Raw genomic sequence first — 13698 nt, 5'->3', positions numbered from 1 at the left:
CACCCCCCCAAACAAACATCTCAGTGGTGGAATTTCTTAGGAAGATATGAACCAATAATTTTGGGGAAACTTGTAGAGGAGTTTCCAGCAACTTGATCCTGAGAGATTACTGCAGTCCAATTTCAAATGGCAAGAGATGAATGATAAATGATCAAGTTGGGGAAGTTTGTCTACAGTGCAATTTCTGCAACTCATAGGTATGAGGTTTGAAACAGATGGTGCTGGCAGGCAAACTGAACATAAATACTCTCCTCCCAGGATTTGGAAAGTGCCCCACCCAGTCCATGCCTGTGTGTATATATAGAGACTGAGCCAGATCTCTTGCAAAGGAGTTACACTCCTTTCCACCCTGGTCTCTGCCTCCTTCCAGCTGGGCCTTTGCTCTTGTCTGCTTGCCTGGATGCTCCAGCAACCATGAGTCGCCAGTTTAGCTCTCAATCGGCGTTTAGCTCAAGGAGCAAGCGGGTTTACAGCCTTGGCTCTTCCGCAGGCTCTGGTGGTGGCAGGTTGGCCGTGGGCTCTGTGTGTCAGGCCCGAGGGAGGTGTGGCGGTGGTGGCGGGTATGGAAGCCATGCAAGGGGGTTTGGCTCTCAGAGCCTCTACAATCTGGGTGGCAGTAAAAGCATCTCAGTTAACCTAGTGGACAGAAGCTCCAGTAGTTTCCGCCAGGGTGGGGGAGTGGGAAGAGGATTTGGAGGGGCTAGGAGCTTTGGCGGTGGTGGCTCTGGAGGTGGTGGTTTGGGAAGTGGCGCTTTTGGTGGTTTTGGGGGTCGTGGCTCTGGAGGTGGTGGCTTTGGGGGTGGTGCCTTTGGGGGTGGTGGCTTTGGAGGTGGTGGCTATGGAGGTGGTTTTGGGGGTAGCAATTTTGGGCTTGGGGGCTTTGGTGCCGCTTGTCCTCTGGGGGGCATCCAACAGGTGAGCATTAACCAGAGCCTCCTACAGCCTCTTGACCTGGAGGTGGACCCTGAAATTCAGAGGGTCAAGACCCAGGAGCGGGAGCAGATCAAGGTTCTCAACAACAAGTTTGCCTCCTTCATTGACAAGGTGAGTGCCTCAGGGGCAGGCAGAGCCTCTGGGCCCTGGCCATATGACTGAGAGGGCCTTGTGCCCTGCTGTCCCTCACCACATTGTGCTGTCTTGGTTTGGTGGTGACAACTGCTTCCAGATGTGTATGTCCTGGGACCTTAAGAAAGCAGTTACCTCATTTAGGCCTCAGTTTGACTTAATGAGGGAATTTGTCTTGATCTTTCTTTTTGGCAGAAAAGCAGATAAGAGGTGCGAAAATTCCCAATAGACAAAATACATGGTATAGTAATCGCATTCTCATTCATGATTATTCACTTTCCATCCATCCATCTATCCATCCAACCATCCATCCATCTATTCATCCATCCTTCCATTCATCCATCCCATAAACATTTACTAAGCATCTATTATATCCCAGACAATGTGCCACAGGGTGACTCCTTGTCCTCAGGGAGCCATGACAGAGCCTAGGTGAATGCCCTGGCAGGTATCACTGGGGGCTGAAGTCAGCAGCATACTAAGTAGAATTCTGTCTGAGTTCCTCATTTTAGGTCATTAAGGGCCAAGAATGAGCCAGATGAAGCTTTTGAAGACCTCCCCTCCCCCCGTTTCCTGATTAAACTCATGGTGAACACCTTGCTCCAGCATTTCTTTTTGTCTAGAGGTGGAGGCACAGTGGCTACTATAGGATCCCCCAGAAGGTTTTTTGCCCTTGTGGATGTAGTGGAAAGCACCCTGGAGTACAAAAGATTCTGAATTCTCAGGGACTTTCCTTCAGTCCCCACAGGAGTTCTGTGTTGAGTCCAGAGCTTGACCTGTGATCTGACAGCAGAGGTCCAGCTGTCCATGGCCAACGTCCAGCTTTGGGTTGCATACCTGTCCTCTGATATCTGGGTAAATGCTGGGGGTGGGACAGAGTGTGTGAGCCAGGGGAGGTGGGGTAAGAGTGTTGAGGCCCAGAGATAGCCTCAACAGAGTGCTATCAAAGTGCTTCTGGCTACTTCTGATCACCTTGGATGGGAAATTTGGTTGAATATCAACACACCTCAGGCATAGGCAGGGACTGCGAGGACTTGACTGGAGCAAGGAGGTGACAAGTGAAGGAGACATTACTGGGAGGTCAAGGCTAGTCCAAGGGAGGGGCAGGAACAAGAGCAGGTTGGGGAAGAGGGTCGGTGAAATGACCATGGGCTGCTGGCAGCTGATTTCCTGAGACTCATTTAATTGTGGTTCCTGCCATTAATAGGACATCTGTTCAGTTTTGCAGTGTGGGGCTGTGCACAGAGGCCAAGATTCAGGAAAGTATGGCTTCTTGTCCTTCCCCAAGGGCATGGCCTATGATGACCATGAAGAGAGAGTTCTCATCCAGGAAGGCTCTGACCTGGCAGGAAGGGAGAAGGCTTCTACTGCAGTGACTTCGGACACTAGTTTCCTGCTTTCACCCTTAACCCTTCCCAGCTTATTCTTAAAAAAATACATTTTTATTGATTTCAGAGAGTAAGGGAGAGGGAGAAAGAGAGAGAGAGAGAAACATGAATGATGAGAGAGTATCATTGATTGGCTGCTTTCTGCACCCTGCCCACTGGGGATCGAGCCCTCAACTCAGGCATGTGCCCTGACAGAGAATTAAATGGTGACCTCCTGGTTCATGGGTTAACTCTCAACCACTGAGCCATGCTAGCTGGGCGATCCAGTCTATTCTTAGCACCACAGGAGAACTATTCTTAAAAATATCACATCACTCCTCCACTTAAACCCTCTATTGGCTTCTTGCCTCATTTAGAATAAAAGCCCAAAGCCTATAAGATCCTATATAATCTGGCCCTCCAACCCACAGCTTCTGCTAGCCTCTGGCTTACATTTGTGAGAATTAGGCAACTTTGCCACCACCAAATGGGATAGCTCTCAAGCTGCAAGGTTTAGTAACAGAGTGAGGCCTGGAATTTAGCTCCCCAGGGTACAAACTCACTGTCTGCAGTGGCCCTGCACTCCTTCCCTGCCTCTTCTCCAGCTCTCCTCTTGCTTACCAGCACACTATTGCATTCTCCAGTGTCCCAAGCATGGTCCTACCTCCGGGCCTTTGCACTTGCCATTTTCTCTGCTTGGAACTCTTTCCACCAAAGAGTGGGCTGGCCTCCCCCCTCACTTCCTTCAGGTTTTAGCTCAGATGCCACTGTTTCAGTGAGGCCTTCCCTGATCTCCCTATTTAAAGTAGCACCCTCATCCCAGCATCCCTATCCACCATCCCTGTACACCTTTTCTCCATAGTTCCTGTAGTCATTTGACACACTGTATGTTTTGCATTTCTTTACACTTGTCTCTCTGTATAGAATGTAAACTCCTGGAAAACAGGGTTTTTTTTTTGGTGTTGTTTATTATTGAATCTCCAGAATCCAGACTAGTGCCTGGTACATGGTAATTGCTCAATAAATCTGTGCTGAATGAAAAATTGAGTCATCCCTTCATGTGTCAGGCTTGACTATTAGAGAGTATGAATAGAGACAAATGTGTTTTTTTTTAAAAAAAAATTATTTATTTATTTATTTATTTATTTATTTATTTATTTATTTATAACCAATGACTGAAAGGGGCCTCAGGAAGAAAAGGGGGGCAGTCTAGTTCTCTTTGTTCAGCTGACCTTGAATCCTCTATGCGAGGCAGTTCCAAAGCCCTTAGCATTTCATTAGCCTGTGATGCTTATAAACCGTCTTCTCTGTGTTGGGCACTGTGTGTCCATGGTCTCAGCACCTGTGTCCACTGGAGAACAAAGCAAACCCGGGCCCACCTTCCTGGGACTCACGCCTAGCAGAGAGGGCCATGCTAACCCAACATCCAAAGACTGCAAATCATGATAGATGTCATGGGGGGGAGAAACAGGCTGATGAGGGAAAAGCAGAGAGAGACCACTTTAGTTGGGATCTAATGGGTGAATAGGAGTCAGCCAGGCAAAGAGTTGGGGAGATCTGGGCTGCTGAGGCACGAGGAGGTCTCTGTGTCTGGGGTGTATTGAACAGGAGGGAGAGGGGCACAAAAGGTCGAGTGGGATGTGCTTTTTCCAATAAGAAGGTTAGCTCAGCATGATGCTAAATTTTATCTGTGTTAGCTACGTTTTCCCTCGGTATTGCTGATGGGGGACACAGCCAGGAGTGTTTTGGGGAGCCTGGGAAAAAATTTACAATGGCTTTCATTGATTTTTCCAGTTAAATCCCATTAAAATTGGCTGGCACTTCCTGAAGTCAGCCTCTGCCTTTGCAGTTTGTGTGGCCTAACCAGAACCACAGTTTCTTTGACCCAGGGAGACTCAGGCTAATCCCAAAGCACTCAGAGTTGTCTGACTGCACCCTCATAGTTTGATGTGGAGATTCCCTGTGGGACCATGGGATTCTTTCTTTTGGTCCCCACAATACAACACGGGGCTATGAACAAGTGTTCAGTAGATTTCTCCACCCCCTGGGAGTGCCGCCCGACTGAACATAGAGCCGCCCAGGTGGCAGAAATTTCTCACGTGTTTCGAGCTGTGCTGACAAACCTGTGAGAGCTGGTTTGCCTTATCTCTTGCTTTCATAAGTCAAAAATAAACAAGCCACGAGAAACAGTGTTCTCTGTGCACATTTTCCGGCCTAGAGTCAGAACCCAATGGGAGTTAACAAGGGCTGGACCCTCCGATGGGCAGTCTCAGGGCGGGGGATGCTGGGCACCCTCCTTAGTGCACTATTGTTGTAGGGGGGTGTCTTCAGGGTTCTGACAGCACAAGCAATGGGACCCGGGAGAGTGTGTGTGTGTGCTCACTGAGCAAAGCATAGTGGCATCCATGGTCTTTACCTAAGACATGGGAGAGTAGGCTCCATTGTGGGCAGCAGGCAGCGGTAAGGTGAAGGTGGATTATTACCATGCAAAGGACGGTCCACGCACTTGGTCTGTACAGCCAGCCAGCTCTCTGGACCCTGTACCTGACCTTAGTGTCCACAGTTTTGGGGAAGAGGTGCTGAGAATATAGGACGATGTTCACTTTTGATTCTCTGTGTGAATGAAGGAAATAGCAATCTGGGTGGTTCCCAAACACTAGACAGCCCCCAAGTCCTAACTTTGGGGCACTGGAATGCATTTCAGAACATGAAAAAAAAAATAGAACATTTACTTTAAAATTTTGTCCGGGTTATGAAAGCATTTAAATGAGGTGACCTTCCTGAAAAGCATACTGGCAGACACCGGAGGTGGTGGGGACACCTAGGCAAGTTGGCTCAGGAATCAGGTAATACTCTAAACCAAATTTTTCCTTCCCTCCTCTTATTTCCCTTTCTCTTAGTCACTTAAAGCTTCAACTACAAAGACTAATGTGCCTGGGATGTGCCACTGTTTCAGGGGACACATCACTGTTTCCTCGTGTTGGTACAGATGAACTGAGTGGGACAGTGACAGCTGTGGTGTAAATGGAGGTAGTTAAAGGAAATAAGGGCTCGGTTGGAGGGATTTACCTTCAACACCAGAGTTAGCTTAGCGTTCATTGTAGGCTTGTTGATTTTACAGCCATGGGCCAACCGTCAGCAACCACACTGTGCTCCTGTGTCCTGGACCCCAAGGAAGGGATGCTCTCTGTCCCTGGAGGGGCCATCCTGATTCTCTGAGTTCTGGGCATGCTGTGAGACTGCCCAGCCTCCTCTCCATGGGGGTGTTTCTCACACCCACGACCTGGGATGAACTTGGAGCTCTCTTGTTTTAGGTGCGATTCCTGGAGCAGCAGAATCAGGTGCTACAAACAAAATGGGAGCTGCTGCAGCAGTTAAACACGTCGACTCAGCCCTTCAGCCTGGAGCCTGCCTTGGAGAACTACATCAGCGAGCTGCGGAGGCAGGTGGACTTCCTCAGTGCAGAGCAGATGCGCCAGAACTCGGAGGTCATGAGCATGCAGGATGTGGTGGAGGACTACAAGAACAAGTGAGGCGCTAGGCGGCCGGAGCGCTCAGGGGGAAGCATGGGAGGGAACTGATTCATGGGGCAAGACATTCTGCTTCAGTGTTACTGTGTAAGGGATGGGAGCACAGCCACACAGGCTCTGCACTGCACAGCTGCTGGGCACCGTTTGCACATGGTAGTCCTGGCACTGCCAGTCAGCCCTCAATTGCATTGCGTGGGGACGGGGAAGGTTAGCTCCATGGATGTTGGAGCCAGATAAGCCTTAGTTCTGGTGTGGGCTTTGCCACTTCCTGGCTGCCTGCAAGCTCATCTATCCATACCTGTAGTTTTCACATTAGTAAAGTGGGGATAGTAAGTACCCTTCTTGTTAGATTGTTGTGAGGGGTAGATCATGACTCTCAAACTTCACTGTGCACCAGCTTGTTAAAATTAGATCCATCAGGTAGGTCTGGGATGGGGCTGAAATGTTTGTATTCCTATTTCCAAGGGATGATGATGCTGGGAGACTGGGGGCCACACTTTAAGATCCACTGGTTTGGATGAAGTTATTCTTAACAAGTTCGTAGGCTGTGTTTGCATCTACTGAGCATGCAGTTAGCATTTGTTATTATTAATAATAATGGTAGGGGTGACAGGACTTGTCTAATTCTATATCAGCTGCTCCTGCACCCTGCAGACAACTGAGAGGCCTTACCCTCCCATGCTGGAGGTGCAGGGTGCTGCTCTTAGCATCACCTTGACATGCTTACTGCATGGGGCCAATAGAGCGTCAGGTGTGTGTGAATTGAAAAGGGAGAAATGAAATTCCCACTGAAGGGGGCCTGGGGTGTGGGTGGGGGTCAGGATCATAGGTGAAAAATTTTTTTTCTTTAAAAATTTTAGTAAAATTGGTTACTTTAAGTTCTAAATTAAAAAATGATTGAGCTTGACAGGCTTACAAATAAAATGTAGACACTCTGGGAGTGTTCTGTGTGGCTCTGGGTTTTCCACCTTTGGTCATTGTCCCCTTTGTTAACCCGGAGAACCAGGAGCCGGCTCCAGCTGCTTGCCAGTGAGAGTTGCAGGCCCTGGAGGGGAAAGTCAGAATCCAGGACAGTACAAAATTAAGGAATTCTGAGCCTCCCCCTGCAAGGAGAACCCTCAAGGAGCCGTCACCCCTTGCAGCCTGTCTGTTTTTTTACCTTTCCCCCCCGCAGATATGAGGAAGAAATCAACCGAAGGACCAACAATGAGAATGACTTTGTCATCCTAAAGAAGGTGAGGGTTGGGAGTTCCCAGAGGGGGACTGAGAGTCCAGGAAGCTGAGCAGAGGGAAGAATTTCTGTGGATGCTGTGTGACTGAGGGATGGACAGGGTGACCTTGGGGTTTAGCTTGTTGCCCAAATGCTGGGGCCATTACACTGAAGGGCCAAGTCTGAAAGTGACGATAATATGGGTCTTTAGGAATCCTTGGGATTTTATTCTCTCCAGGGTCCAGAAAGTGAAATTAAATTAACTGACAGCTTTTGAGTGTTAGTTATGTATGGGTCTGGGACCTGTGGAGGGACCTAGGGTGTTGTATGTGACTGACCAAGATGAACAGCTTGGTGTCACACTTCCTTCTGGGCAGGAAAGCCAGAGTTTGCAGGTCCCTTATTTGAGTGGGGTGAGGACATTTGTAGGCAAGGAAATATATACCCAGAGAAACTTTGCCACTTGCCCAGGCCACCCAACCAGGTAGTGGCAGGCAACATCTGGGCAAAAATTCAGACTGTCTTTGCTTGCTGTTCAGGACGTGGATGCTGCTTATGTAAACAAAGTAGACCTACAGTCCAAGGTGGACCTTCTGCTTGGGGAGGCCAATTTCCTGAAACATATATTTGAGATGGTGAGTTCATAAGAAATCCTTGTCTTTTCTCACATCTTACAAGACGTATGGGCTGTAAAGTGGGGAGGCCTGAAATCAAACATTGTCCACTAGGAAATCCTCTCCCCAGTCACTTCAACCCCCTTAAATCTAGTGCTCAGGATTCCTGGGTGGGTGCCCTGGAGATGGGAAGCAGGGAGAGTCCTGAGGGAGGAAAAGGTGAAGTTGGCACTTCTTCTGTCTGGGAAATAAGGTTAACACCTGGGATGGTCAGGGGAAAAACCCACCAGAAATCTTTATCAGTACTGGAAGTCAATGGGGCTGTTAAGGAGCTCCATAGGAGAGGACATGTGGATCTTAAAGGAAATGAAGATGAAGACAGCACTGGTGAGGGATAATATGCTCTCACCACCCTTGGTCCCACGGTTACCCATGTCTAACTTGGGGGCACTGCTCTGGGTCCAATGCTGGCATATTTCCATTATACAAATGAGACAACTGAGGCACTGAGAGAGTAAATCACCTGCTCAGTTACCCAGCTAGTCATGGTAGAGTCCAGATTCAAAAGTTAGTGTGAGTGGCTGCACAAGTGGAGTTCTTTGTACTGCCTCTGAGAGACCCAGTGCTTTCATGGAGCAAGTCTGCCTGTCAGAGGGCCCGGCTCAAGGTGGCAGCCAAGCCAGAGTAAGGCAGAGATACAGGGCACAGGAGCAGCATGATGGGCAGGTGGCAACTGCAAGCCTCTGCGTGCAGGCTCTTTCTTCTCCCTGGTCTGGGTGCCTTTTCCTTTAGTAAGGTACTTTTCAGTGCACAACAACAGTTTAAAGAACTTTCCTCCTGAATGTCCCATCGGGCCCAGGCTTCTGGCTTTCCCAGAAAGCCTTGAGGGGGTAGAAAAGGGAAACGGAAGACAATAGAAGGAGTCATCCTGTGGTCCATGCCTTCAGGAGCTGTCCCAGATGCAGACCTTCATCAGTGACACCAATGTCATTGTGTCCATGGACAATAACCGCTCCCTGGATCTGGACAGCATCATCCAAGCCGTGCAGATCCAGTACGAGATGATCGCACAGAAGAGCAAGGAGGAGGCTGAGGCGCTGTACCAGACCAAGGTGAGCCCTGCTGCCCCACCACTGGGCTCGGGACTAAAAACTAAACATACCTCCCGGAACCTGTATTATCTTTCTCTTATTTCTAACGTCAAACATTCCTGTTATAGAAAACTTAAAAATTACAGATAAAGATTACTCATCTCCCTCTACCACTATTAATAAGTCAGTATATTTTCTACCAGTTCTTTGTAGCTAATATTTATTGAAAACTCATGTGTGCCAGACACTGCACTATGTACTTTATATATGTGATTTCATTTACTCCTTACAACAACCCCATAAAGTGCGGGTTTTATTATCCCTATTTTACATATAATAGAATAGGAGATTTACCTAATTTCTCTAAAGTCTTGTGGCTGGTAAGTGTCAGAGGCAGGACTTAATTAAACTCAGGTATGCCATATAGAAGCCCATGCTCTCAATCATTATAATGTTTTATTTTTTTCATAATGAGGTCTTTTAAAATATAGTTTTGTGCTTTTCTCTCTTGCTTATCATTTTGAATGCCTTTCGGTGATATTAAACATTCTACATCATCTTTAATAGCAGTGTGGTATCCATGTTAAGAATAGACCTTTGCTTTCAGATAAACATCTCTGGAGTTAAGTCTTTGGGCATATCTTTGGTTACTTCTTTAACATAAACATGACCTGGGCCTTTCTTGAGGGTGAAGACTCTGTAGGTAAGGGTCAAAGGCTAGTCACTAAGTTCTAAACAACTGGCACTTGAGATCTGCTTTGTGGATTGATTACCTGTGGCCAACTCCAACCTCACTGACCTCTGTCCCACCGTCCTGCAGACAGATGTTCTGACTGGCATGAATTTCAGCAACAGACTGGGGAGACAGATAGCCAACAGTGAAAACATCAGAATGTAGAGATTCCCTTGAGTCAATCCTCCTCATTGCTTCCTTCAGAGTCATGGCCTGTGGTAGTCCAGGATAGAGTTCCTATTGTTGGGACCGTGTAGACATGGAAAAGGAGATAGAGAGGAACATGGAAATAAACATGGAGCACGCTGAGGGCCCCTGAGGAAATGAGGGCCTGGATGCTAGGGAAATCATTCTGGAAAAGGGTAGGAAGAAATATGGAAGGGTAGAAAAAGTGAGGTAGGCTCCAGTGTGGGTAAGGACCAGTGCAAAGGCTTACATGTGGGGAAAAGGAGGTAAAAAGGGTATCAGGAAGTATCTTTGCCTGTCTGGGATGTAGACACTGGTGGAAATGAGGGAGGCTTGGTGTGTGTGTGTGTGTGTGTGTGTTGGAAACTTTCCCAGGGGAGAGCGTATTTGGGTAGGGGCTAGGAAGGCAGATCCACTCTCTCCTGGAGGGACTCATGGTAAGCAGCAGGCTGAGTGTGATGCCGCCTTTGACCCTCAGTACCAGGAGCTCCAGATAACAGCGGGAAGACATGGAGATGATCTGAAGAACAGCAGGATGGAGATTGCAGACCTCAACCGCACCATCCAGCGGCTGCAAGCTGAGATCAGCAGCCTCAAGAAGCAGGTGAGATGGGAGTTCAGGGTGGGCTGACCAGAAACGCCACTTCCCATGATGCCCTGCTGATGAGACTTCTGAAATTCAACCTTTGCATGCTTCATCTCTGTGACCATCTCCCGAGCAGAATGATCAGATGCGCTCGGTCATTTCGGATGCAGAGGAGAAAGGAGATCAGGCCCTCCAGGACGCAGGGCAGAAGCTGCAGGGCATGGAGGAGGCCCTGCAGCAGTCCAAGGAGCATATGGCCCGGCTGCTACGTGACTACCAGGCACTGCTAGGAGCCAAGCTGTCCCTGGATGTGGAGATAGCCACCTACCGCAGGCTGCTGGAGTGCGAGGAGAGCAGGTGGGCCATCTTTTGGGGCCAATGCGTAGGTAGCACTGCTGGAGTAGTGGGACTGACTATTTGGAGAGAAGACCATCCCAGCTTTTCTGGGAAGGTTGGTAACCCAGGGTGAACAGAAACATTCAAGGCAGAAACAGAGGGTGTGTGATTTGGCCGGTCATTGTCATCATTCTCCTGCCTCTAAGCAGAATGTTCCTGTATCCCAAGCCAAGCCATGGCAGCCAGGTGGTGACCCCCTAATGCTAAAAGCCTTCAAGAAAATGTTTAAAATCCTTCTGGCCTCACTGGCCCTCTGACCCCACTGTCTATGCACACACCTTTCCTATAACAAGGCTTGGGGACAGCTCTTTCTTCCCATGGGCCATCTCTGCTCCTGTTGTATCTAGGCTGCTATATGCCTTCCTTTGGGCTTTGCAGGTCCGACTAATGTGTGCTTTGGTTTTATAGGATGTCAGGAGAGCTGCAGAGCCACGTGAGCATCTGTAAGTAGCAGAGCCCCGGGCCTGGGCTGGTTGTTGCTAAGGGGAGGAGGGCTCAGCAGGTTGCCCAGCAGGGAACTGGCAGTGGGCATTTTAGTTCAGTCCCACACAAATGAGCTAACAACTGCAAAGCCTGGAGAAATTATTGGAAATAAATTATGATTTTAGCTCTTCTTTATCTTAATTTTTATGACCCCCAATCATCAACACGGTTTAGAACTCTTGAGTATATCAATAGTGAGAAGGTGCCCTCACATCCCTTTGTGGCATGAATAATACTTTGAAAATGAGAATACTTTTATCCAGCAAGTCAGATGCTGCCAGTGATGAAGGATGTGGGAGGCTGCCCTGGGGTGGCTGCAGCGGGGGGGCACCCCACCAGTCCTTCTGACCCCCGTCTGGCTGTTCTCTCCCCACAGCTGTGCAGAGCAGCCAGGTGTCTCTCAGCGGCGCAGGAGGCGGCGGTGGTCGAGGCTCTGGAGGTTACAGCAGCGGTGGAGGCGGCGGTGGCAGCAGCAGCTGGGGCTACAGCTCCCGTGGGGGTGGTAGTGGAGGCTATGGAGGGGGCTCCCGAGGGGCCAGCGGTGGAGGAAACTACGGAGGGAGCAGCAAAAGTGGCAGCAAGTTTGGGGGCAGAAGCGGTGGCTCCTCCAGACTGCAGATCATCCAAACCTCTACCAACACCTCCCACAAGCACATTGTGGAGTAGGAACAAAGGTTTCTGTGACCCTTCGCTCCTATCTCCTCCTCACACCCTTCTGATCCCCTCTTACTTATCTTTTCCTGATGGGTCTCAGCAGTTTTGCCAATAAAATCCTCTCTAGATGGGGAAGCAGGTGGGTAACTCCAAAACAGCAGATCTTTCTATGGAGGGCACTGGCTGGCAGTCAGAACACAGCCAGTCAAATTCTCAACCCAGACTCTACCTAGAGGGCCCTCTTCCTGTCCCCATATGCCCAGCGCCCAGGCTAGCCATGGAGTAAAGAGCAGGGACAAGGCTGACAATGGAGAGTCCACCTCAAGCACACTGAGTTCCCTTTCCTGCACCTGGGCTGCTCTGAGGGCAAAAATCCACCCCTCAGGGACCCACAAAATGAGGCCTTTGGATGAGTGGCTGAGGGCAAGGCAAAGCTTGGTAAGAGGCTCCTCTGGCCAGGGACCATTTCTACTTCTTGGTCTGTAGCCTCACACTACCGTGTTGATGGAGAATGTGGATTGGCTGCCTGCATCAGACACCCATGCCATGTCTGGGTCTGATTCTGAATCTCTGTCTTAAGAAGCACTGTCCCCTGGACCAACAGTGCCAGGTGGGAGTGTATCAGAGGGCCCGAGTTTTTGTCCACAAGGATGACTGTTGTGAGTAATGAATGGAGGAGTTGATGGACAAGCAATCAAGTTCTGTTCTGTCCTGTCCCTCCCGACAGCTCCATTCTTTGGAAGCCTGGCCCTTTCTGAAATCTGGTCCATAGCAGCCCTCCTGAGAATTGTCCAAAGGTTGGGCATATGCAGCCCAGTTCTGCTATGACCAGGTGTCCAGGCTTCGAGCAGTTTGAGGATAAGACTTGAGTCTTGGGAAGTTCAGTCTGAACTAGGCTGCAAGCTGCCCTTTATTTGCAAGGTAGCTTAATGCTCTTTCTCAGATAGCAAAGTCCTTTCTGCTTCCTGTTCTCTGTGCTTGAGCACTATGTAAGAATTTGACTCTTCATTTTGGTCCTTAATGTAAGATGCTTGAGATGTGTTGAAGGGGACAAGAAAGCGAAAGTATTGACCAACTAAGGGGCCTTGAGAGAGAGAAGGTGGCTTTACTTCTAAGATCTGAAGTCACCTTCACTTGCTCGCTGAGTCCTAACACAATGTCCAAGCTCATGATTCTCTTGGAGCATCTGATGTGCTCAGTGTGGGTCACTTGGGAAGTGCTGTGACATCATCATTTTTCTGGTTGAAGGTTGTACCTTGAAGGGTTTGACATTTCTGGTGTTTCTACAATAAACTTTTCTCTAATCTCAAACTACTCTTTGTTCAGAAGATGAGTTATTTCTTCTTTAATTTCTGCAGGCGTCTAAAATTATTCATATTTGGGAAATAAAGTTTATTATTTTTATTATTTTTAATTGCATGAGTAATACATGATCTTGCAAAACCATACAGACATAATCTTTTTAATCCTTAAAGTGATCATTCAAAAGTCGGCTACACATTTGCTCAATAGGCATTTATTTAGCTCTTACTGTGTGGTAGCCAGTGGCCTAGGCACTGAGAATGCAATGTTGAATGAACACATTTCTGAATCTGAAGGCTGCTTACAACCAGAGGAGGGGAAGGTTCAGAGAGAGGAGAAATCAGAGTATGTGTCCAGCACAGCAGGAGCAGTGGGACCTGCAGCAGGTGTCAATGCTGAAGAAGGGAAGTCTCAACAGGTTCCTGGAGGGCTAGAAAGTGGAACAGGGCTGGGAAACAGAGACAGTAAGGGTGTGGGCAGG

At 48.7% G+C, this 13698-nt stretch overlaps 1 protein-coding gene across 1 annotated transcript; it reads left to right on the top strand.

The window, feature by feature from the left end:
- Positions 1-414: 414 nt before the first annotated feature.
- KRT77 (keratin 77) lies at positions 415-11927 on the top strand (the record flags this gene model as incomplete). The annotated part of the gene is made up of 9 exons (XM_079774165.1): positions 415-1044; positions 5747-5961; positions 7137-7197; positions 7712-7807; positions 8734-8898; positions 10275-10400; positions 10519-10739; positions 11187-11221; positions 11638-11927. 9 exons carry the CDS (start codon positions 415-417, stop codon positions 11925-11927), a joined length of 1839 nt encoding a protein of 612 aa, XP_079630291.1.
- Positions 11928-13698: the final 1771 nt, after the last annotated feature.

Source organism: Cnephaeus nilssonii (genome assembly GCF_951640355.1).
Source record: "Cnephaeus nilssonii genome assembly, chromosome: 6".
Lineage (NCBI taxonomy): Eukaryota > Metazoa > Chordata > Mammalia > Chiroptera > Vespertilionidae > Cnephaeus > Cnephaeus nilssonii.
The sequence above is the reverse complement of the archived record's forward strand: the minus strand, read 5'-3'. Positions and strand labels throughout refer to the sequence as shown.